The 26181-nt window shown below is 43.7% G+C and overlaps 1 protein-coding gene across 1 annotated transcript; it reads left to right on the top strand.

The window, feature by feature from the left end:
- The first annotated feature begins 7292 nt into the window (after window positions 1–7292).
- LOC115691318 (uncharacterized) lies at window positions 7293–24014 on the top strand. Its single transcript, XM_056303301.1, has 4 exons — window positions 7293–7644; window positions 8645–8668; window positions 9120–9275; window positions 23842–24014. Exons 1-4 carry the CDS (start codon window positions 7293–7295, stop codon window positions 24012–24014), a joined length of 705 nt encoding a protein of 234 aa, XP_056159276.1.
- Window positions 24015–26181: the final 2167 nt, after the last annotated feature.

The following is a 26181-nucleotide window of genomic DNA, read 5'->3' as shown; positions in this document are numbered from 1 at the left end:
GGACACGTGATCTCTGGGGAAGGAATCTCAGTAGATCCAATAAAGATTGAGGCGGTAATGAAGTGGCCGAGATCGACAATGGTAACTGAGGTTCGAAGCTTCTTGGGTTTGGCAGGATATTACCGACGCTTCGTGGAAGGGTTTTCGGCAATAGCAACACCATTGACACATTTGTTAAAAAAGGAAATAAGATTTGAATGGATTGACAAATGTGAAAGGAGTTTTCAAGAATTAAAGCATAGATTGACAACGGCACCGGTGTTGACTATTCCATCAGAACCCGGAGGATACGAAATTTATAGTGATGCGTCATTAAAAGGACTGGGGTGCGTACTCATGCAAAATGGACGAGTAGTGGCCTATGCATCAAGGCAGTTAAGACCACATGAGTTGAACTACCCGACGCATGATTTGGAATTAGCCGCTATAATATTCGCCCTTAAGATTTGGCGACATTATCTATGCGGAGAGAAATTTCAGATATATACAGATCATCAAAGTCTTAAATATCTGTTTTCTCAAAAGGAGTTAAATATGAGGCGGCGTCGGTGGATGGAATTCCTTAAGGATTACGATTGTGATATTTTATATACCCCGGGAAGGCCAATTGGGTAGCTGATGCATTGAGTTGGAAGTCTAGCATCGCACACTTGATAGTTAAGGAATGGACGTTGTTGGAAAAAGTATGAGACTCGGAGTTTAGATTCGAAGTAAGTCAAGTTTCGAGTTTACTAGCTATGCTAAGGATTGAACCAGAGATCCAGGCTAAGATTAGGGCTTTACAATCTACGGATCAAGAAATCCAAAGGATTCTAGAGATGGATGATACCAAGAGAAAGCCGGACTTCCAGATATCCGAAGATGGGATATTGAAGTTCCGTGGACGATTATGCGTACTTGACGATGCGGAACTTAAGGAAGAAATTTTGTTAGAAGCGCATCGTAGTAGTTATAGCATCCATCCATGTAGTACCAAAATATATCAGAATTTGAGGCAGTACTATTGGTGGAATGGTATGAAGGTGGACATAGCTAAGCATGTGGCCAAGTGTCTGACGTGCCAGTAAGTGAAGGCACAACATTGTAAGCCCAGAGGATTATTGCGACCTTTGGAAATCCCAGAGTGGAAATGGGAACATATCACTATGGATTTTGTGATTGGATTACCAAGGAGTCAAAGAGGCCATGATTCCATTTTGGTGATTGTCGATAGACTAACAAAGTCAGCACACTTTTTGGCAGTATGAAAGGACTTCACATTAGATCGGTATGCTGAGTTGTATGTACAATAAATAGTTCGTTTGTATGGGGTACCAGTAACAATTACGTCGGATCGTGATCCTAGGTTCACCGCCAATTTTTGGAAAAGTCTACAGACGACATTAGGATCAAAGCTGCAGTTTAGTACAGCTTACCATCCACAAACAGATGGCCAGTCTGAGAGGACGATTCAGACTTTAGAGGATATGCTTCGGGCATGTGTATTGGATTTTCAGGCTAAGTGGGAAGAGCAATTGCCCTTAGCAGAATTTGTGTATAATAATAGTTTTCAGCAGAGCATCGGAATGGCGCCCTTTGAAGCACTATATGGCAGAGTATGTAGGACGCCCCTATGTTGGGACGAAGTAGGAGAAAGGAGTATAACCGGGCCAGAATTAGTTCAACAGTCAGTTGAGGCTGTTAATATAATTCGCGAAAGGCTAAAAATAGCTCAAAGCCATCAAAAGAGTTATGCAGACAGAAGGCGAAGACCTTTGGAGTTTCAAGTAGGGGATCGCGTATTCCTTAAGGTGTTACCCATGAGGGGATTATCCCGATTCAGTAAAAAGGGGAAGTTGAGTCCGAGATACGTGGGACCTTTTGAGGTTTTAGAAAGGATTAGAGACTTAGCTTATCGCCTTGCACTTCCGCCAAATTTGTCGCAAGTGCATAATGTGTTCCACGTATCAATGTTGAGAAAATATGAACCAGACCCAACTCACGTGTTGAATTATGAGGAGATAGAAGTGGACGACACGGTGTCATATATCGAGAGACCAATGAGGATCGAAGATCGAAAAGAATGAGTTCTAAGGAATAAGACGATCCCGATGGTCAAGGTTGTTTGGGAGCATCACGGGACAGAAAGCGCGACTTGGGAAAGTGAGGAGCTAATACAACGTCAATACCCCCATTTGTTTGAGTATTTAGATTGAATTGTAAATTTCGAGGACGAAATTTTTATAAGGGAGGAAGAGTTGTGACATTCTGAAATTTTACCCACTTGGAATTTATGAAATGGAGAATTTTATGAACGTACTTGTAGTTAGATCTCGCCCAGAACTGATCATTCCAGGGATACTAACCGTTAGAGAAAGGCTAATTGGGGATTTAAATTCGCGAGACCAAAGAAACTCGATCGTGAATTGACTTATGACCATAGAATTGTCGAGGTGACATTTTGAGCCAATGTAGGCCGATCCAAGGATAGTTAGGGATCAGTTCGCCATTGCCATATTAGTGGATCGCGGGTGATTCCGCTTGACCACGAAATGAACTGACGAATGACCCTAAAACTATACCGAATGATCACACCTGTCGGAACTAGCTATCGATCCTCACGATTAAGTGACCACCGAGGTCGTCACGACCCAAGTGAACTTGAATGTGGCTTGATTCAGTATCGACCACGGGTCAAATATGCGAATTTCCCCAAAAGCCACCCGTTAGTCTGAGATATGCTCAAGTTACGTTATTTAAAATTTAGTCATTAATTAGAGACCAAGTTGGGCATTAGAAATTTATAAAGTCACGACAGATCATTTGGACGATGTTGTTATTAGCATGTTCAGCCTTGGAATTGTTCGAATCCTTCAGAAAAATCGAATTTCGGCGAGAAATGGATAATGACCATTTTACCCTTGAGACTTTGTTAAGGCAAAGTGTAAATGGGGAAGGGTATTTTGGTAATTTTACCCTCACTTTAGAAATGACAATTTTTGGACAATTTTGCCCTTGGACTTTTTGTGAAATCCCCATTTTACCGTTGGATATTTTGAAAAAGATTCGATCTCGGCCGTTGATCTTAAGATAAGAACAAATCTTGGACGTTGATTGGAATTGTGAGAGAGGGATATGATGGTCATTTAGGCTTGGGCTAGACACCAATTATTGGTGTCCTTATATTTATTCCCCATTTTTCCTCTCTCTCTCCTCACTCTCTCACCTCTCTCGGCTCACTCTCTCTCCCCTCTCCCACTCGTCGATCGCCTCCTCTTCCCCTTGGCCGTACCGTCGCCGTGCCGGCCACCGCCCGCTCGTCGCTGCCCATCCGGTCACCACACCGTCCCCTCACCACACTCACGCCGCCGTCCCTCTCTCCCTCTCGACCGATCTCACTCTCTCTGTCTCCCGTGGCCATGATTGGTCGGCTGAGCAAGCCACCGCCGCCGTCGCTGAACGTCTCCGTTCAGCAGGACCGCCGTAGGTGCCACGTTCCAGTCGCCTTGTCACCTTGGATAGGTTGTGCTTGCTTGGAAATTTCAAGTAAGTTACAATCTAAACCCTGTTTAGGATATCGGGTATTATTGGACTCGTTTAGACACGGTTTAGTTGGTTTTAGGGGCTGATTTGGATGAGGGGCCTTAGGGATGAAATTGAGGTATTTTGGTGGAAATTTAGGGGCCAAATAAGGGCTGTGATTGATTGGTTTGGGTGCTGGAAATTTCTGTTGGCGCGTAGAATGAATAGTTTGATTCGGCAATTAATTGCGTGAAATTGTCATGCAGTGCTGTGATAGTTGTGCCACGATTTGCGATGTAAAATGGCGTGCTGTATGATGGTTGTATGTTGTTGTGGGCTGATTTGTGATGGTCGAATTGGGTGCATTTGAGCCCGTGTATTTAATGCCCGAGTATGCGAAAGTGTGAGATTTGAGGCGTGTGATGCGCGTGTAATCACTAAAAAGCCCCGAGGCATGTTTACGCGGGTACAGATAAAATACGGCGTGTTGGCATGTTCATGTGATCACGAAATTCCTGAGGCGTGTTTACGCGGGGAATTGACCCGGCCTGAGGCGTGTTTACGCGGGTCGTGATACGAATGTGGGGCCTGAGGCGTGTTTACGCGGGCCATGGAAAGAGATTGAAAGTGAAGGTGTGACATGACAAGTGAGAATGTGATCGGGCCTGAGGCGTGTTTACGCGGGTCGCGATAGGAATGTGTGATGTGGCAAGTAGAAAGTGTGATCGGGCCTAAGGCGTGTTTACGCGGGTTGCGATAGAAAGTTGGGGCCTGAGGCGTGTTTACGTGGGCCGAGGAAAGAGATGGAAAATGAAAATGGTGTGGTAGTGCATGAATGAGTGTGGAATGTGGGGTTCGGAATGGTTGTGCGTGCGATATGTGCTTTTGGGCATGAGAATGGCTTGCAATGTGCGTATGATTTGAAATTCGTGTATTTGAGACTAATGTGCAGGTCGAGCCCAGGTAAGTGCATTTGTGTACGTGATTTGTATGTATTGAATGATTGCGTGTTTGGACTTGTCTGGAGATACGTAGTAGTTTAAGTAGGGTTTAGGCTGTCAACTTATTGAGATTCGTCTCATGGTTGTTTAACCGAATCCTTTCAGAACCCTGGCCTGTGCCATGAACCTTCCACCGCTGTAACGCCCCCACCTCGGGGTCATTAATGTGATGTCCCGTTCATTATTATCTTTCTTTAAACACAAGTGGAAGCATATCTCGGGACAATCACATTTAAAATAAACAGCGGGATTAAGACAAGCATCATGAGCAAACCTTGTATTTATAGGATAGGCAAACATGTTTACAAGCCAACTTAGCCGATTTTAGCCATTTACACAACAATAACAAGTGGCTTGGGTGTCCTAAGCCCACTACTTCGGATTCACAACTCCTAGCTTTCCCCGAACTCCAACATGGCTCAAACTTCCCCTGTCACCGCCGTCCGTTCGACCATCCTATGGACCTGAGAGGAAAAAATGGGGGATGAGTCGGGGAGACTCAGCAAGTAAAAACACTAATGTCAAGTGAGGATAAATCGATCGCCGTTAACATGAGTCGACCCTTACCGCACCGGCGTCGATGGCAAATCAATAGCAAAGTTCATGCCGACAAATACTAGAGAACTCTAAGCATGGCTATAACACGTGAACATCACTAGCCAAATTCCGGCTTCTATCTCGAGATATGAATGTCAAACACAAAACATAAACAAGCCAAAGAGATAACCAATCAAGACCGAACACGGTCCAAGCAAACCACGTCACAACGCATCTCATCATCCTTTCCCGAGATTAGGGAATTCACTTACTCAACAATTAAACAAGAACTAGCGAAAAACGAGGCGTGTGAAGGACACGTGAGTCTCGGCGACTCTCGGACGATTCTTGGTGGTTCTCGGGCTTGAACACGAACACTCGGGCCTTGCATAAGGCTTCCTCACTCGATCAAACCACAAGAGAGACACGGGCTAGTCGGTAAGCTTTTTCTTTCTTTCTTTCTTTCTTTTTCTCTCTTTCTCAGTTATGAATTCAAAGCAAGAAATAAGAAAGAAGGTTGGCCGGCGATCTCGGGGCATGGAAATGGCGTGAGGGAGAGGAAGGGGGGGCTTCACGTGAGGTTCTCCCTCTCTCTTTTTTTTTCTCCTTGGCCGAATGGCCTTCTTTCTATTTATAGAGAGACAAAACTTGGGGCCAAAGTTTGGATGAGGTAAGCGCACGTGTCATCATGGAGCATGAGGTAAGCGCACGTGTCATCAAGGAGGGACCCTAAAGTCTAGATTCATTTATTGCGAGTCATGATGAAGGCCACCAAAGTCCAATTTTAATAAATGCAAGCCATCATGAAGCTTGGAGGATAGGCTTTGACTCGGTCAAGGCCTTATCCTCTAGATTCTTCTATCAATTTCCCGACCGTGGACTCCCTAGAACCTTCGGACTTTGCCGGTTTCTCATGCAAATGACTCGGGCCAATCGGGTCACACGAAATAGACTAATCGGCACTACAATCACAACCCTCATCATAAACATCTAACTTATTCTCCGAGGGTTTTCCCAAAATATAACATGCTCGCTAATCCCATTCAACCCGAGGTTCGGTGTGGGAAATCCTCTAAATATACCTCAAATATCACCAAAAGACATCAAGTCGAGATTCCAACGTTCTCATATAGAAACTGATAAATCTTTGAAATCTGATAAAACCGGACAGTTTTGCACTGTTCACGAAATCAGACTTGAAAATATAGTAAATGGACTCCGAAAATTCTCAAATTTGAATATGTCGTAAACAAGGCCTTAACAAACATTTTTCATGAAGAACAAAAAATCGGAATCTTTCTGTAAACACCATTTTTAGTAGCTCAAAGACAGACTAAAAACAGTTCACTGGAACAGCATTCTTGTTTCTCAAATTAAGCTCTGTCCAGAATCCAAATCATCTTGGAAAATTCCCAAATTTATACACGTCATAGAAAAGGAAGTTCTCAACAACTTTTGTGAAGGAATCTTTTCCAAAATCGGCCCAGAAAAGTTTGTAGAAAATAAATACGGTGTGAACATCACCGAAATACCCATTCTGGGAAGTTTCACACGATCCAAAAATCAGGCCATCGTACCACTCATATCAACTCCAAAAATTATGAAATTAAAGTATGTAAAACTTCAAGATGTTTGAAACAACTTTCAAGAAGGAAGTGTTTGGAAATTCGGATTACAAAAGTCTCCCCAAAAATAACAAAACGAAGGGGTACAAAGGATCCGAAACTGGGTTTTCCAAAACAAGAGTAAAAATATTAGTTCCGATTGCAAAACCACCAAACTTAAACCATAGCCAATTCCCAGGGACCGAAATTGAGGATATTACAATTTACCTGAGGCTTCCCAGGCCCAAAAATCGGGATGTGACAACCGCCGCAGCTGCAGCATTTTGGGATTCCGATGCACACCGACCACAATGTTGTAGAATACCCGATAGACGAAAATACGACCTCGGTTAAGCATACTACTGTAGTCTGGGTAGACGTAGGACTACCTCTCTGGCAGGCCCATACCTATACTGCTTGAATGTTTAGGGATGGGTTGGACGAGTTTGGCCACGTCCGTGGCTTTGACGTGCCGTTTGACGGAGTAGGAGATTGGGACCCGTTAGCCATACCCCCTCCTAACGGCGAGATGACTAGTCTGGAGACTAGCCTGGCACAGTCCGGACTTCATCCTGCGCCTACAGCACCTGAGCCCTCAGGGGCCGAGCATGATCCATAGCAGGAAGAATCCCAGGCGGGGTATGATCCCATGGAAGCAGATCTCGAGATGATACCAGAGGAGGAACCAGAAGAAGAAGACCCTGGGGAAGAACCTAATGAGGCGCCAGAGGGAGAACCCAAAGATGAGCCCGAAGAAGACCCAGAGATGGAGCTAGAGGACGCACCTGAGGACGAGCCAGAGGATGAGCCAGTGGACGAGTTGGAAGAGGAGTCTGATGAGGAGGAGCGGGTCAAGGTTCTGGTGGAGTCGGGTGATATAGACAACCCGATTGAAATCAAGGCTGATTCAGAGTCCTCGGAAGAGCAGGTGGCTCAGGGGGATTCAGACTCGGGTCTTGAGGAGTCGGACTCAGAGTCGACGCCATCTGGAGGGCATAGGGGCTAGTTTTAGGGGTTAGGTAAACCTTTTGATGTGTCCCATTTTTGGAGATAGGGTATACCCAGGCTACTGATCCTTTTTTATATCGGTGGTATATAGTTTAGAAGTTTGGTGTGCATGTATATGTTGTGGTTATGTAAATGGTGAATATTGTATAAGTTTGAATCGGTAATGGGTATGTTTGTTCTCCCTTTTACCCCTAGTTAATATTGTCTGGGTGTTTGTGGCTTTCGCTGGTGTTTTATAACTTTGATGTGTTGGGTCGGGTCGGCGATGTACCTGGGACGTCGCATTATTCAACCGATGAGGGATGTTGCGAGCTCGATTGGGGTTTGGGGCGTGACAGACCAAGTTATGCAGGGATTAGTTAATTGAATGTGATTGATTTAGGGATTATTGTGGTGGTGATTTTGTGGCTAAATTAGTGATCTATTGAGATGGGTTCAATGACTGAATTGTAGTGGCGTTTGTAGGTGAAATTGGTGTTTGAATGTGCCCAACTTGAAGGTCGGATTGGTGGGCTAATGTAGTGAGCATGACTTGAATTTGAATAGTATGACATGTTAGATTGTACTGGCGAATTGTGTTGTGGCATATATGCATGAGAAATGTCCTGAGATGTGGTTACGTGGGAGTAAGCCCGTATTGATCGGAGGGCTGCCAACCTGAGGCGTGGTTACGTGGGTGTGGCTAGAAAGGCAAGAAATGATCTGAGGCGTGGTTATGCAGGTCGAGAGAAATGTCCTGAGGCGTGGTTACGTGCGACTGAGCCCGGATTGATCGGAGATCTGCCATTCTGAGGCATGGTTACGTGAGACTGAGCCTGGATTGATCGAAGGGCTGGACCTGAGGCGTGTTAACGTGGGTCATGGTTAGTCCGTTGGACATGCATGCGAAATGTGTTTGGTTGAATTGGGTGAATGTACGTGGTTATAGTGCTCGAGTGTTTATGTTATGTTCTTGAGCTATTATTGTTTTATTGTGATTTGACTAATGCGCAGAGTTGGCGGGTGATTTGAGGCAAGGTAAGTATGCAAGAGAATTCTTTTATGTCGATTGCTAGATTGCATGCTGGGACTTGTCTGGGTACACATTGGCCTAGGTGGGGTTTAGGTTGTCTGCTTATTGAGATTTATTCTCATTACTATAGTGCAAACCATTTTAGATCCTCGACCTCGACCTTGATCATGCCGCCACCTCGACGTTTTGGGGTCCCTATGCATACGGTGCATGAGGAGACCGAGTATCCAGTAGGTCCACATCATACTTACATTCGGCACCTTACTACAGTCTGGGTAAATGTGGGCTTAGAGGACTTGCAGTGTCACACTTACTTAGCTTGGTTTTATCGTGATGGGTTGGAGTTAGTTAGCCCAATCCAGAGTTTTGAGGGATAACAGCACGGCAACGAGGATGCCGTGGATAGGGAGCTTGGGGATGTGTATGCTCATGATGGTGGGATTCTGGACTCCGAAGGTCCCCCCGAGAACCCTGGTCCCGAACCCGAGCCTGTACCAGAACTTGTAGCGCTTGCGGATCTCGAGCTCAAAGAGGAATTAGAGGAGTCCGAACCTGAAGAAGAGCCTGAGCCTGTACTAGAGCCCATGAAGTCTGAGCCCGAGGAGGAGCCGGGTAATGAGGAAGAGCTGATCGAGATCAACTCTGACATGGAGTCGGAGTCTTCAGGGTCTGATTCATATTGGGCACCGTAGGAGCGTTTGGGTGCTGGGCTTAAAAGCTTTTTGGTAGAGCCCTTTTTGTGCAACTAGCTAGCTTACCCTACCACCTGTCCCTTTTTGATGATAATGGTGGATGCTAATCTTAGGAGCCTATTGTTTGATTGTCTGGCCGAATGTTATAAGTGATTGTTTTCCATTGTTATGAAATTATTGTTTTGTGTTATTACTATCCCTTCATCATTGTCTATTGTCTGAGTTGTTATATTTCGCTTCCACTTGCGTATACATGTGGGTGTCTCATTTGGGTCGACGACGCATTCTGGGACATCGTATTTGATACGACCATCGTAGGGGTGTCGCGAGCCTGTTGAGGTTCGAGGCGTGACACATTTGACACGAATCCGAAGAGGCATGACAAAGCCAACTTCGATATCCGTTACCTTTTCTTTTGTATTTATATCTCATAATCTAATTTCGGATAATAGAGAGTAAACTCATTTTATCACAATTGAAATTTCATAGAAATGTATTTCACTCAAGGAGAAAAATAAAAAAGGCACATTTTATTTGTTGATCAATGACACCTCAAAGGCAATACATAAGTTCAATGGCTTTAGTGCAATGGATAAGTCTTATGGCAACTTTGAGAGCATGAATCTGCACAAGCCTAATCTTGTTCACGTCCACTTCAACTTTCTTGGTGTCTAAATGAGTTCAAATATGAAACAAGAGATTAAAAAAAGTCACTCACATCAAAATTGAAATTGAATTTTTTTTAACATGAGCATATGTCAAAGTCTAAGGAAATGAAATGAATTGGTATGCAACTATCCTCTCATAATTAAAATATAGAAAACAAGATTATACAATGACTTCCATGATTTTATGGATCTCATAAGAAGCTACATTATATTTTTGATCTCGATGTGAAGATTATTATCTGGATGGTGGTCAAGGCAAGTAGACAACAAACAACCAATATCGCAGTGCTTTGATGACGTAAACGTTAAGGACTCGCCTAGATGATCATAGCAATCCTAAAAGCATCCAAATGGGTTAGTTTGCCAGAAACATTTCAATATACACTTAGCCTTGCGCCATGAGAGTATGTGTGCATCAGCATCAACACTAATGAACGACCACAGTATTAGAGCCGCCACGAGCATCATTGACCCCATTCTCTTGGATGCTATTACCACCATGGCTATTCCAACCTAAACAGTTCTTAGCCTCTCTCTCTTGGCCTTTCTCTCGATAAGTCTTGATAGCTTTGTGATCTAGTTCAGTTATGTGTTGAGATGAACCAATGCAGCACCTTTATATTCTCAAAGATTCATTCAAGTTGTTGAATGAGTTAATGACTAGAAAGGTATGTAGAGGAGAAAGATTATCCTTTTCATTTAATGATATATATCACTTGTCGGATGATGTGGATTTCTAACCAAATTTAGGTCTAGTAAAAAAGTTGCCATCTATTGTGTGAATTTCTTATTATATTCAGGTAGTTGTCAAATTTAATCTCACCAATAAGTTTATTTTTAAAGGGCACTAATTTTCTTTATAACCAAATTTCCCACAAATAGTTTTTTTTTTATTTAGGTTGATGCGGAAAGCAGTTAATCGGCAAGGAGAGTGTGCAAAAGTTTTTCACTGAAGCAATGTCGAACAAGAACTAATGTCGACCCAAAAAGAGGATGATGGTTGTTCGATAAATGCTAAAGTCGAAGCACAAATGAAACATGGGAAACAAGATTCGACAAACCTGAAGAAAGAAAATTCCATATTGAAGATAATAATGGTTGTGTTGTTGATATTTATAGTAATAACACACTCTATGAGTTTGCCATAGAGTATGTTATTTCGAACCAAGTATGTTGGCTGGTTCGGGGCGAGTGAATGGGTCGGAATGTGGGCTGAAACGAGGTGATTTATGATCGATTTTGTGGCTAGTTTTGGAGTCGATTAATGCTGGAAGTTGTGCCACGGATGATGGCTGTTCGTGTGTGATTTAACGTTCGTTTGATGGTAGTTCATGTTGATGATTCGTGATGGGGATAACGCGCATTATGTGAACTGTGGCTTAGTGTGATTGTATGAGGGGCCGTTTATACTAGAATATCGATTTAGTGTGTGATTGTCCCGAGTGGTCTAATGCTTGAATTGTGTTCATAGGTGGTGAATTAATGGTGGGTTGTCCCTGTCGAATGTGACCAAGGTCGGGTGAGTGAGTCATGACTTGAATTGGTGGAATCGTGGTTGTCTTGGTACGTATGAGTGACGAATGGTATGGTGGTTGATCGAATATCCTTGGGTGATGTTAGAATAAGTGACTAACATTAAAATGATTGAATAATGTGGCGTATGCGCTTGTCTGAATGACCTGAGGCGTGTTTACGCGAGTCAGTGGAAGGAAAGTTGGGCCTGAGTCGTGTTTATGTGGGTCATTGGAAAGAAAGTTGAGCCTGAGGCGTGTTGATGCGGGCTGTGAGAAAGGACCTGGAGCGTGTTGACGCGGGTTATGAGAAAGAGGCCTGAGGCGTATTGACGCAGGCTGTGAGAATGGGCCTGAGGCATGCTGACGCGAGCTGTGGGAAAGGACCTGAGGCGTGTTTACGTGGGTCGTGGATAGTTGGATGGACATGCATGTGGAATGTACTTGATTGAAGTGGATGAATACAAGTGTGTATGGCGCTTGAGTGATTGTGAGTGGAATATTATTGCTTATAGTGATTTGACTAATATGCAGAGTTGGTGCATGATTAGAAGCGAGGTAAGTATGTTTATGTGATTTCTAGTACGTCGATGGTTAGATTGCATGTTGAGGCTGGTTTGGGTACGCATTGGCCTAGGTAAGGTTTAGGTTGTCTGCTTATTGAGAATTATCTCAGTCCCATTGTTAAACATTTTCAGGCTTGAAGTGGCGAACAGTCGTCATATGTAGTTCGGAAATCGGAAGTGGTAGTGGACATCGATGTTGCTTCCCTTCTTGTATGCCCCCTTTTTATATAGTGTAGTAGACTATCCAACCACCGTCCCCTTTTTCTGAACGTGGTTTATTCGTTAATAGCCTGGGTTGTTATGGCGTAAATGAAATTATTGTTTTGTGCTATCCTTCTGTCATTATCTTTTGTCTGGGTAGTTTTATTTCCACTTCCACTTGCGTTTATCTTCGCGTGTTTTGTTTGGGTCAGCGACGCGTCCTAGGACGTCGTGTTCAATACAACCGTCGAAGGGGTGTCGCGAGGCCGTTGGGGGTTCGGGGTGTGACATCCCCCGTTGATTTGGTATCAGAGCAAGGTCAGCTCGATCGAAGATGGTCGAAGCCTCGAGTGATAAGGAGCGATGACCTTAGGGTAGTTAGTTAGGGAGACTCGTGTGCCATGCGTACCGTAGACTGTGTGATTGTGGTTGCTGAGTCATCTTATGTATTAATGTGTGAGGTGCAGGTGCGTCAGGACTTGAGGTAAGTGCATGAATTCTGTTGTGATTGAGTGTTGTTTGTGATGGGCTCCCTGTTTAGTGAATTATTGTTGTGATTCACTACATAGGGCTTTAGACTGGTATAATTGGCCTAGGTCTCTAATTCCTGAGCGAAATTATAGCAGGTAGGCGGCTGTAAGACCCAGTAAGAATGAGCAGTCGAGGTAGAGGTCGAGGTCGAGGTCGAGGTCATGTGGCCCCGCAAGCTAGAGTTGCAGAGGATCCCCGGATTGACGGAATTCTGAGAGTACTACAAGAAGTCAGAATAATGTGTCGTATGCGCTTGTCTGAATGGCCTAAGGCGTGTTTACGCGGGTCAGCGGAAGGAAAGTTGGGCCTGAGGTGTATTTACGCGGGTCATTGGAAAGAAAGTTGAGCCTGAGGCATGTTGACGCTGGCAGTGAGAATGGGCCTGAGGTGTGTTGACGCGGGCTGTGGGAAAAGGACCTTAGGCGTGTTTACGCGGGTCGTGGATAGTTGGATGGACATGCATGTGGAATGTACTTGATTGAAGTGGATGAATGGTACTCGAGTGATTGTGATGTGTTCTTTGAATATTATTGCTTATAGTGATTTGACTAATATGTAGAGTTGGCGCATGAATAGAAGCGAGGTAAGTATGTTTATGTGATTTCTAGTACGTCGATGGTTAGATTGCTTGTTGAGATTGGTCTGGGTACGCATTGGCCTAGGTGCGCTAGAGCCCATGTAGTCCGAGCCCGGGGAGGAGCCGGATAACGAGGAAGAGCTGATCGAGATCAACTCTAACACGGAGTCAAAGTCATCAAGGTCTGATTCATATTGGGCACCGTAGGAGTGTTTGGGTGCTGGGCTTAGAAGCTTTTTGATAGAGCCCTTTTTGTGCAACTAGCTAGCTTACCCTACCACCTATCCCTTTTTGATGATAATGGTGGATGCTAACCCTAGGAGCCTATTGTTTGACTGTCTGGCCGAATGTTGTAAGTGACTGTTTTCCATTGTTATGAAATTATTGTTTTGTGCTATTTCTATCCCTTCGTTATTGTCTATTGTCTAGGTTGTTATATTTCGCTTCCGTTTGTGTATACTCTCATTTGGGTCGGCGACGCATCCTGGGACATCGCGTTTGATACAACCATCGTAGAGGTGTCGTGAGCCCGTTGAGGTTCGAGGCGTGACACATTTGACACGAATCCGAAGAGGCATGACAAAGCCAACTTTGATATCCTGTACAGGTTACCTTTTCTGTTGTATTTATGTCACATAATCTAATTTCAGATAATAGAGAGTAAACTCATTTTAACAATTGAAATTTCATAGAAATGCATTTCACTCAAGGAGAAAAATAAAAAAGGCACCTTTTATTTGGTGATCAATGACACCTCAAAGGCAATACATAAGTTCAACAGCTTTAGTGCAATGAATAAGTCTTCTGGCAACTCTGAGAGCATGAATCTGCACAAGCTCTAATCTTGTTCACATCCACTTCAACTTTCTTGGTGTCTAAATGAGTTCAAATATAAAACAAGAGATTAAAAAAGTCACTCACATCAAAATTGAAATTGAATTTTTTTTAACATGAGCATATATCAAAGTCTAAGGAAATGAAATGAATTGGTATGCAACTATCCTCTCCTAATTAAAATATAGAAAACAAGATTATACAATGACTTCCATGATTTTATGGATCTCATAAGAAGCTACATTATATTTTCGATCTCGATGTGAAGATTATTACCTGGACGGTGGTCAAGGCAAGTAGACAACAAACAACCAATATCGCAGTGCTTTGATGACGTAAACGTTAAGGACTCGCCTAGACGATCATAGCATTCGTGAAAGCATCCAACTGGGTTAGTTTGCCAGAAACATTTCAATATACACTTAGCCTTGCGCCATGAGAGTATGTGTGCATCAGCATCAACACTGATGGACGAACATAGTATTAGAGCCGCCACGAGCATCATCGACCCCATTCTCTTGGATGCTATTACCACCATGGCTATTCCAACCTAAACAGTTCTTAGCCTCTCTCTCTTGGCCTTTCTCTCGATAAGTCTTGATAGCTTTGTGATCTAGTTCAGTGATGTGTTGAGATGAACCAATGGAGCAACTTTATATTCTCAAAGATTCATTCAAGTTGTTGAATGAGTTAATGACTAGAAAGGTATGTAGAGGAGAAAGATTATCCTTTTCATTTAATGATATATATCACTTGTCGGATGATGTAGATTTCTAACCAAATTTAGGTCTAGTAAAAAAGTTGCCATCTATTGTGTGAATTTCTTATTATATTCAGGTAGTTGTCAAATTTAATCTCATCAATAAGTTTATTTTTAAAGGGCACTAATTTTCTTTATAACCAAATTTCCCACAAATAGTTTTTTTTTTATTTAGGTTGATGCGGAAAGCAGTTAATCGGCAAGGAGAGTGTGCAAAAGTTTTTCACTGAAGCAATGTCGAACAAGAACTAATGTCGACCCAAAAAGAGGATGATGGTTGTTCGATAAACGCTAAAGTCGAAGCACAAATAAAACATGGGAAACAAGATTCGACAAACCTGAAGAAAGAAAATTCCATATTGAAGATAATAATGGTTGTGTTGTTGATATTTATAGTAATAACACACTCTATGAGTTTGCCATAGAGTATGTTATTTCGAACCAAGTATGTTGGCTGGTTCGGGGCGAGTGAATGGGTCGGAATGTGGGCTGAAACGAGGTGATTTATGATCGATTTTGTGGCTAGTTTTGGAGTCGATTAATGCTGGAAGTTGTGCCACGGATGATGGCTGTTCGTGTGTGATTTAACGTTCGTTTGATGGTAGTTCATGTTGATGATTCGTGATGGGGATAACGCGCATTATGTGAACTGTGGCTTAGTGTGATTGTATGAGGGGCCGTTTATACTAGAATATCGATTTAGTGTGTGATTGTCCCGAGTGGTCTAATGCTTGAATTGTGTTCATAGGTGGTGAATTAATGGTGGGTTGTCCCTGTCGAATGTGACCAAGGTCGGGTGAGTGAGTCATGACTTGAATTGGTGGAATCGTGGTTGTCTTGGTACGTATGAGTGACGAATGGTATGGTGGTTGATCGAATATCCTTGGGTGATGTTAGAATAAGTGACTAACATTAAAATGATTGAATAATGTGGCGTATGCGCTTGTCTGAATGACCTGAGGCGTGTTTACGCGAGTCAGTGGAAGGAAAGTTGGGCCTGAGTCGTGTTTATGTGGGTCATTGGAAAGAAAGTTGAGCCTGAGGCGTGTTGATGCGGGCTGTGAGAAAGGACCTGGAGCGTGTTGACGCGGGTTATGAGAAAGAGGCCCGAGGCGTATTGGCGCAGGGTGAGAATGGGCCCGAGGCATCTGACGCGAGCCGTGGGAAAGGACCTGAGGCGTGTTTACGTGGGTCGTGGATAGTTGGATGGACATGCATGTGGAATGTACTTGATTGAAGTGGATGAATACAAGTGTGTATGGCGCTTGAGTGATTGTGAGTGGAATATTATTGCTTATAGTGATTTGACTAATATGCAGAGTTGGTGCATGATTAGAAGCGAGGTAAGTATGTTTATGTGATTTCTAGTACGTCGATGGTTAGATTGCATGTTGAGGCTGGTTTGGGTACGCATTGGCCTAGGTAAGGTTTAGGTTGTCTGCTTATTGAGAATTATCTCAGTCCCATTGTTAAACATTTTCAGGCTTGAAGTGGCGAACAGTCGTCATATGTAGTTCGGAAACCGGAAGTGGTAGTGGACATCGATGTTGCTTCCCTTCTTGTATGCCCCCTTTTTATATAGTGTAGTAGACTATCCAACCACCGTCCCCTTTTTCTGAACGTGGTTTATTCGTTAATAGCCTGGGTTGTTATGGCGTAAATGAAATTATTGTTTTGTGCTATCCTTCTGTCATTATCTTTTGTCTGGGTAGTTTTATTTCCACTTCCACTTGCGTTTATCTTCGCGTGTTTTGTTTGGGTCAGCGACGCGTCCTAGGACGTCGTGTTCAATACAACCGTCGAAGGGGTGTCGCGAGGCCGTTGGGGGTTCGGGGTGTGACATCCCCCGTTGATTTGGTATCAGAGCAAGGTCAGCTCGATCGAAGATGGTCGAAGCCTCGAGTGATAAGGAGCGATGACCTTAGGGTAGTTAGTTAGGGAGACTCGTGTGCCATGCGTACCGTAGACTGTGTGATTGTGGTTGCTGAGTCATCTTATGTATTAATGTGTGAGGTGCAGGTGCGTCAGGACTTGAGGTAAGTGCATGAATTCTGTTGTGATTGAGTGTTGTTTGTGATGGGCTCCCTGTTTAGTGAATTATTGTTGTGATTCACTACATAGGGCTTTAGACTGGTATAATTGGCCTAGGTCTCTAATTCCTGAGCGAAATTATAGCAGGTAGGCGGCTGTAAGACCCAGTAAGAATGAGCAGTCGAGGTAGAGGTCGAGGTCGAGGTCGAGGTCATGTGGCCCCGCAAGCTAGAGTTGCAGAGGATCCCCGGATTGACGGAATTCTGAGAGTACTACAAGAAGTCAGAATAATGTGTCGTATGCGCTTGTCTGAATGGCCTAAGGCGTGTTTACGCGGGTCAGCGGAAGGAAAGTTGGGCCTGAGGTGTATTTACGCGGGTCATTGGAAAGAAAGTTGAGCCTGAGGCATGTTGACGCTGGCAGTGAGAATGGGCCTGAGGTGTGTTGACGCGGGCTGTGGGAAAAGGACCTTAGGCGTGTTTACGCGGGTCGTGGATAGTTGGATGGACATGCATGTGGAATGTACTTGATTGAAGTGGATGAATGGTACTCGAGTGATTGTGATGTGTTCTTTGAATATTATTGCTTATAGTGATTTGACTAATATGTAGAGTTGGCGCATGAATAGAAGCGAGGTAAGTATGTTTATGTGATTTCTAGTACGTCGATGGTTAGATTGCTTGTTGAGATTGGTCTGGGTACGCATTGGCCTAGGTGCGCTAGAGCCCATGTAGTCCGAGCCCGGGGAGGAGCCGGATAACGAGGAAGAGCTGATCGAGATCAACTCTAACACGGAGTCAAAGTCATCAAGGTCTGATTCATATTGGGCACCGTAGGAGTGTTTGGGTGCTGGGCTTAGAAGCTTTTTGATAGAGCCCTTTTTGTGCAACTAGCTAGCTTACCCTACCACCTATCCCTTTTTGATGATAATGGTGGATGCTAACCCTAGGAGCCTATTGTTTGACTGTCTGGCCGAATGTTGTAAGTGACTGTTTTCCATTGTTATGAAATTATTGTTTTGTGCTATTTCTATCCCTTCGTTATTGTCTATTGTCTAGGTTGTTATATTTCGCTTCCGTTTGTGTATACTCTCATTTGGGTCGGCGACGCATCCTGGGACATCGCGTTTGATACAACCATCGTAGAGGTGTCGTGAGCCCGTTGAGGTTCGAGGCGTGACACATTTGACACGAATCCGAAGAGGCATGACAAAGCCAACTTTGATATCCTGTACAGGTTACCTTTTCTGTTGTATTTATGTCACATAATCTAATTTCAGATAATAGAGAGTAAACTCATTTTAACAATTGAAATTTCATAGAAATGCATTTCACTCAAGGAGAAAATTAAAAAAGGCACCTTTTATTTGGTGATCAATGACACCTCAAAGGCAATACATAAGTTCAACAGCTTTAGTGCAATGAATAAGTCTTCGGCAACTCGAGAGCATGAATCTGCACAAGCTCTAATCTTGTTCACATCCACTTCAACTTTCTTGGTGTCTAAATGAGTTCAAATATAAAACAAGAGATTAAAAAAGTCACTCACATCAAAATTGAAATTGAATTTTTTTTAACATGAGCATATATCAAAGTCTAAGGAAATGAAATGAATTGGTATGCAACTATCCTCTCCTAATTAAAATATAGAAAACAAGATTATACAATGACTTCCATGATTTTATGGATCTCATAAGAAGCTACATTATATTTTCGATCTCGATGTGAAGATTATTACCTGGACGGTGGTCAAGGCAAGTAGACAACAAACAACCAATATCGCAGTGCTTTGATGACGTAAACGTTAAGGACTCGCCTAGACGATCATAGCATTCGTGAAAGCATCCAACTGGGTTAGTTTGCCAGAAACATTTCAATATACACTTAGCCTTGCGCCATGAGAGTATGTGTGCATCAGCATCAACACTGATGGACGAACATAGTATTAGAGCCGCCACGAGCATCATCGACCCCATTCTCTTGGATGCTATTACCACCATGGCTATTCCAACCTAAACAGTTCTTAGCCTCTCTCTCTTGGCCTTTCTCTCGATAAGTCTTGATAGCTTTGTGATCTAGTTCAGTGATGTGTTGAGATGAACCAATGGAGCAACTTTATATTCTCAAAGATTCATTCAAGTTGTTGAATGAGTTAATAACTAGAAAGGTATGTAGAGGAGAAAGATTATCCTTTTCATTTAATGATATATATCACTTGTCGGATGATGTGGATTTCTAACCAAATTTAGGTCTAGTAAAAAAGTTGCCATCTATTGTGTGAATTTCTTATTATATTCGGGTAGTTGTCAAATTTAATCTCATCAATAAGTTTATTTTTAAAGGGCACTAATTTTCTTTATAACCAAATTTCCCACAAATAGTTTTTTTTTATTTGGGTTGATGCGGAAAGCAGTTAATCGGCAAGGAGAGTGTGCAAAAGTTTTTCACTGAAGCAATGTCGAACAAGAACTAATGTCGACCCAAAAAGAGGATGATGGTTGTTCGATAAACGCTAAAGTTGAAGCACAAATGAAACATGGGAAACAAGATTCGACAAATCTGAAGAAAGAAAATTCCATATTGAAGATAATAATGGTTGTGTTGTTGATATTTATAGTAATAACACACTCTATGAGTTTGCCTTAGAGTATGTTATTTCGAACCAAGTTAAATAATTTTGACTTTGCATGTTAATTAACTTGAACCAAGTTTTGAATTAGTATGGGTTTGGGAGAGCTCGAGCTAAGTGTAAGCTTAGTAATCCATTAGCCAACCTTTAGGTGGTTCACTATTCAGTGAGGGCGCGATAGCTTGGCGACTCCAATGGGTACTTGAAGGAATTCTGAGTGGACTTAGGCCGGATTTTTCTCTTTGTTTAAAAAAATTACGAATTGATGCTTCAAGAAAGCAAAGGGTATATGAAGAAGGATTAATTGGAGCAAAAAGTTGGAAGAGGTTTGATTTTGTTAAAATATGCCTCGAGTTTGAGCCCGAATATGAATTTTGGAATTTTGGAATTTAAAATAATAATAAAGGAATCCACAACCAAGTTGAGATATTAGCTTTTCTATTATACGTTGAGGTCTTTGGCCACTGAGATTGGAAAGAGGACTTTCGGTCAAATTGGATTTTCCTGCACATTGGATTTTACTTTTATTGAACTTCACGTTGGAATAGGAAGCATAAAGAATATATTTTCCTATTGAAGTCATGGTCAAATTTGGAAAGTCCATCATTCACTTGAACTGGAGCATTATTCGGTCAACTTGAATAAATAGATACATATTTGGGTTGTTGGAGTTTTTTATCCGCATATTGATCAACACATACAGAAAGTGCTTCTATGTATTGAAGTGTTGAAGTGCCGTGTGACATTCCGAATTTCGACCCATTTTGGGATTTATAAAACGGGTATTTTGTCAGTGCGCTTATAATAAAATCTCGCCCGGAGCTGATCATACTTGGGTTATTTTTTTAAATTAGAGAGTTCACTAGAATCGCACTTGATCGAATTTGGCCGTTAAATTAAAGCCCGAATTTTAGTGTCGAATTTATCGGAGTTTCTTGAAAAATTTAATTGAGTGGTGTCGATATTATTATGGCCAGCGTCGACATTGCCCGGGATAAGTGAAAAGTGAAATTTGGACCGGATGCGAATTTGGACTAATAGACCTCCCTCGTAGTGTGTTTTATTTAGTGTCTGTGGGCCAAATCCTAATTTATTAATTAGGGCTTTTGTGGGCCATTGGATCGACTTCGAGTTCGAATATGGGCCGTCGGATCACACTCGATTACGTTTGACTTTCTCTCTCTCTCTCTCTCTCTCTCTCTCTCTCTCTCTCTCTCTCTCTCTCTCTCTCTCTCCTCTCTGGCGCACGCTTCCCCCGGTCACATCCCCTCCCCCTCTCTTTTTCCCGCACGTCCTCTCCCTCGGCATGGCTGTCCCCTCTCCTCTCTCTCTTCGTTTTTCTTTTCTTCTTCTCATTCTTCTTCTTCTTCCTTCCTTCTTTCCTTCCTTCCTTCCTTCCTTTCTTCATGCCGCAGCTCCTACTTCGTCTCCTCTGCTCGTCGATCGATGCTTGACCGCTGTCGCACGCAGTCCGCCTGGCAGTTGCGCGTCGTCCACCCTAGCCATCATCTGGCCACCTGTCTCTGCCCAGCCAAGCCGTCCGACCTGTTCCCTCCCTTGGCCGACTGTTTTTCGTGCGAGCTGCGGTTCGCCTGCTACTGGTGCCATCCTCATGCGCTGCCTAGCCACCAGCCAACCAACCTTGCTTCACCCAGCCGCTGGCTCGCCACTACCGCCCCAGCTCCCTCTTCTGGCCGTCTCTCTCTCCCATTTCCTTCTCTGTTTCGCGCGACTAGAGAGCCGTCGGAGGAAAAGTCGCGTCGGCGTCGCCCTAGCCCGAGAACGTCGACAGTGGAGCTGCTGCTCGTAGGTCGTCTGCCTAGTCGCTGGAGCCCAGCCGCTGCCCCGCTCTCTGTTCCGACCCGGCAGCTTCCTTGCCCTATTTCTCCCTCTCGCTGCCTCTATTCCGGCGGTTTACCGCCACCCCTGCCCCGACTCTGGCCACTTGCTTGCCATCAACAATCTGCCCTGTTGCCCGCTCGAGCAGCTGCCTTGCCATCGTCGCCACAAACTGTCGCACGACCACCGGTGCTGCAGCTACTGTTGCTGCTTTGTTCTGGCCCCCTAGCTGTTGCCCTTGCCCCATTTTCTTACTTCAGGTTGAGGTAAACGACACCCTAAACCTTGTCTAGGACTTTGAGTGTTATTAGACTTGCTTAGGGGTCGTTTGGAGTGGAAATGGAGCTGATTAGGGGCTGGTCAAGGTGGATTTAGTAGCCGTTTAACGCGGTTTGGCGACAGAATTGTTAGCTGGTTTGGGACGAGTGAATAGGTCGGAATGTGGGCTGAAACGAGGTGATTTATGATCGATTTTGTGGGTAGTTTTAGAGTCGATTAATGCTGGAAGTTGTGCCGTGGATGATAGTTGTTCATGTGTGATTTAACATTCGTTTGATGGTAGTTCATGTTGATGATTCGTGATGGGGATAACGCGCATTATGTGAGCTGTGGCTTAGTGTGATTGTATGAGGGGCCGTTGATGCTAGAATATCAATTTAGTGTGTGATTGTCCCGAGTGGGCTGATACTTGAATTGTCCCGTGTGAATTAATGGTGGGTTGTCACTGTGGAATGTGACCAAGGCCGGGTGAGTGAGTCATGACTTGAATTGGTGGAATTGTGGTTGTCTTGGTGCGCATGAGTGACGAATGTTATGGTGGTTGATCGAATATCCTTGGGTGATGTTTGAATATGTGATGACATTAAATTGATTGAATAATGCGGCGTATGCACTTGTCTGAATGGCTTGAGGCGTGTTTACGTGGGTCAGTGGAAGGAAAGTTGGGCCTGAGGCGTGTTTACACGGGTCATTAGAAAGAAAGTTGAGCCTAAGGCGTGTTGACGCAGGCTGTAAGAAAGGACCTGAGGCGTGTTGATGCGGGCTGTGAGAAAGGTGCCTGAGGCGTATTGATGCAGGCTGTGAGAATGGGTCTGAGGCATGTTGACGCGGGCTATTGGAAAGGACCTGAGCTGTGTTTACGCGGGTCGTGGATAGTTGGATGGACATGCATGTGGAATGTACTTGATTGAAGTGGATGAATACAAGTGTGTTTGACGCTCGAGTGATTGTGATGTGTGCTTGGAATATTATTGCTTATAGTGATTTGACTAATATGTAGAGTTGGTGCAAGATTAGAAGCAACGTAAGTATGTTTTTGTGATTTCTTGTACATCGATGGTTAGATTGCATGTTGAGGCTGGTCTGGGTACGCATTGGCCTAGGTGGGGTTTAGGTTGTTTACTTATTGAGATTTATCTCATTCTCGCTATTAAACATTTTCAGGTTTGAAGTGGCGAACGGTCGTCATATGCGGTTCAGAGACCGGAAGTGGTAATGGACATCGATGTTGCTTCCCTTCTTGTATGCCCCCTTTTTATATAGTGTTGTAGACTATCCAACCACCATCCCCTTTTTCTGAACGTGGTTTATTCGTTAGTAGCCTGGGTTGTTATGGCGTAAATGAAATTATTGTTTTGTGCTATCCCTCTGTCATTATCTTTTGTCTGGGTTGTTTTATTTTCACTTCCGCTTGCGTTTGTCTTCGCGTGTTTTGTTTGGGTTAGCGACGCGTCCTGGGACGTCGTGTTCAATATGACCGTCGAAGGGGTGTCGCGAGCCTGTTGGGGGTTTGTGGCGTGACATCCCCCGTTGATTTGGTATCAGAGCAAGGTTAGCTCGATCCAAGATGGTTGAAGCCTGGAGTGATAAGGAGTGATGACTTTGGGGTAGTTAGTTAGGGAGACTCGTGTGCCATGCGCACCGTAGACTGTGTGATTGTGGTTGCTGAGTCATCTTATGCATTAATGTGTGAGGTGCAGGTGCATCAGGACTTGAGGTAAGTCCATGAACTTTGTTGGTTTTGATTAAGTGTTGTTTGTGATTGTCTGCCTGTTTAGTGAATTATTATTGTGATTCACTGCCTAGGGCTTTAGACTGATATAATTGGCCTAAGTCTCTAATTCCTGAGTGGAATTATAGTAGGTAGACGAGTGTAAGACCCAGTGAGAATGAGCAGTCGAGGTAAAGGTCGAGGTCATGTAGCCCCACAAGCGAGAGTTGCAGAGGATCCCCGGATTGATGGAATTCTAAGAGTACTACAAGAAGTCGGGATTTTAATGGGTAGACAGACTAAAGAGCGGAATGCTAGTGTCGTTGCTGCTACTGTGGCTGATGTTGCAGCCGCCAACAGAGCCAATGGGAATAATGGCAATCATGGGAACCATGTGAATGATGGGAACCCTGGTCAAGGACAGGTAAATGCAAACAAACCGATGTCCAAGCTGGTCGAGCAATTTTTGAAGTTGAAGCCTCCGAAGTTTGATGGGAGAGATGATACTGAGGCTACACCCTGATGGACGGAAGAACTAGAAAAGGCTTTTGAAGTACTGGGGTGTACCAAGAGAGAAAAGGTAATGCTGGCAGTCTACCAGCTTCAAGGAAATGCAAGTGATTGGTGGAGGGCCACCAGAGGTCAAGTGTTCCCTGTTGGTATTTCTTCGACTTGGACTATTTTTACCGAGACCTTTAATAGTAAGTATTTCTCAGAAAGCGCCCGAGAATAGAAATTAGCAGAATTCATGAGGCTTCGCCAGTGTTAGATGTCGGTGGACCAGTATGAAGCTGAGTTTGTAAAGCTGTCCAAGTTTGCCCCGAGAATGATAAAGGACCCCTTGGACAAGGCCCGGAGGTTTCGAGATAGGCTGAAGCCAGACCTTCGCAGTCAGATAATATCACTGAACTTGAGGGGTTATTACGAGATTTATGATCGGGCTCAGGCAATTGAGCATGATTTGCTAGATCGAGCTGCCGCCCCTGGATCGCAGTATGCCCCGGCTAGGGACAATCGTCACGTTGGAAAGAGGCTAATGATGAGAAATAGTCGCCTCGTCCCTCCCGTTAGGAAGAATATCGGGAAGCCGGCTCACCATTTGAATACGACTTGTCGACTTTGTAGGAGAAGACATGGAAATGGGCCTTGCCTGAGTAGGGGTGGAGTATACTTTGGATGTGGTGGGCAAGGTCACCAAGTGAGAAACTGCCCGAACCGACAAGTTAGGCCGCCGATACAACCGTGGTAACTGCGAGTAGGACATTAAGCGGGAACCGCTCCATCGAATAATTAGAATCAACTACGGGCGTAAGGAAAAGTGTAAGTTGTGGCTGGGAAGGAAGCGGATGACTTGTCTTAAGGGTCTAAATGCGATGCATAAGGATATTTGGTGTATTAAAAGTGATATTTTTTTGAAATTTTAGATTTGAATGGTCATGTAAGACATATAATTGCTCATGGTAAATTGATGCAATCAGTTTATGTATTTTGAAATTACTGATGATACCCTTTGACAAGATTTGGGTGAATGAGTTATCGCTTAAAAATTTCAGATTTTATACAAAACAGGAGTGATTTACTTTGGGAGACCGTTGGATTGAAATTGGATGGATTGAGCTTTGTTATTGAGGTGTAGAAAGATAACTATCTTGTGGTTAACTCGTTGGTTAAGGAGCCGAGGCTAGAAGACATAGCCGTGGTGCGTGATTTTCCCGATGTCTTTCCTCAGGAATTGCTGGGATTGCCATCTAATAGAGAAGTGAAGTTTGTGATTGCGTTGGCCCCAGGAACAAAACCGATCTCGAGAGCACCCTATAGGATGTCGTTGTCAGAATTAAAAGAATTAAAGGTTCAAATACAGGAGTCGTTGGATAAGGGCTTTATTCTCCCGAATGCGTCTCCATGGGGAGCGCTAGTTTTATTCATGAGGAAGAAGGACGGATCGTTAAAGTTGTGCATTGACTATAGACAGTTGAATCAGGTGACCATTAAGAATAAGTACCCATTGCTAAGGATAGATGACCTATTTGATTAGTTGCAAGGGGCGTCGATATTTTCAAGGATCGACTTAAGACAGGCTATCATCAATTGAGGATTAAGAAGAAGGATGTGTGGAAGACAGCAGTTACGAATTGGCCAAAACTGACGACAGTGATAGAGGTTCGAAGTTTCTTCGGTCTGGCAGGGTGTTACAAACGCTTCGTGGAAAGGTTCTCGGCATTAGCGACACCGTTGACGCAGTTATTTAAGAAGGAAACGAGGTTTGAATGGACGGATAAGTGTGAAAGAAGTTTCCAAGAGTTAAAGCAGAGATTGACGACCACGCCAGTGTTGACAATCCCGTCAGGTCCGGGAGGATATGAGATTTATAGTGACGGATCGCGAAGGGGATTGGGATGCGTGCTAATGCAACATGGAAGAGTAGTGGCATACGTATCGCGATAATTAAGACCGTATGAGCTGAATTATCCGACGCATGACTTGGAATTGGCCGGGATTATATTCGCTCTTAAGATTTGGAGACACTACTTGTGTGAGGAGAAATTTCAGATTTATATGGACCATCAAAGTTTAAGGTACTTGTTCTCCCAAAAGGAATTGAACATGAGACAACGTTATTGGATGGAACTCCTTAAGAATTATGATTGCGAGATTCTGTATCACTCCGGAAAAGCTAATAAAGTAGCGGA

This window comes from Syzygium oleosum, unplaced genomic scaffold (genome assembly GCF_021117445.2).
Source record: "Syzygium oleosum isolate NSW1041296 unplaced genomic scaffold, Sole_v2.1 Sole_v2.27, whole genome shotgun sequence".
Classification (NCBI taxonomy): domain Eukaryota; kingdom Viridiplantae; phylum Streptophyta; class Magnoliopsida; order Myrtales; family Myrtaceae; genus Syzygium; species Syzygium oleosum.
This window is presented reverse-complemented; position numbering and strand designations above follow the sequence as displayed.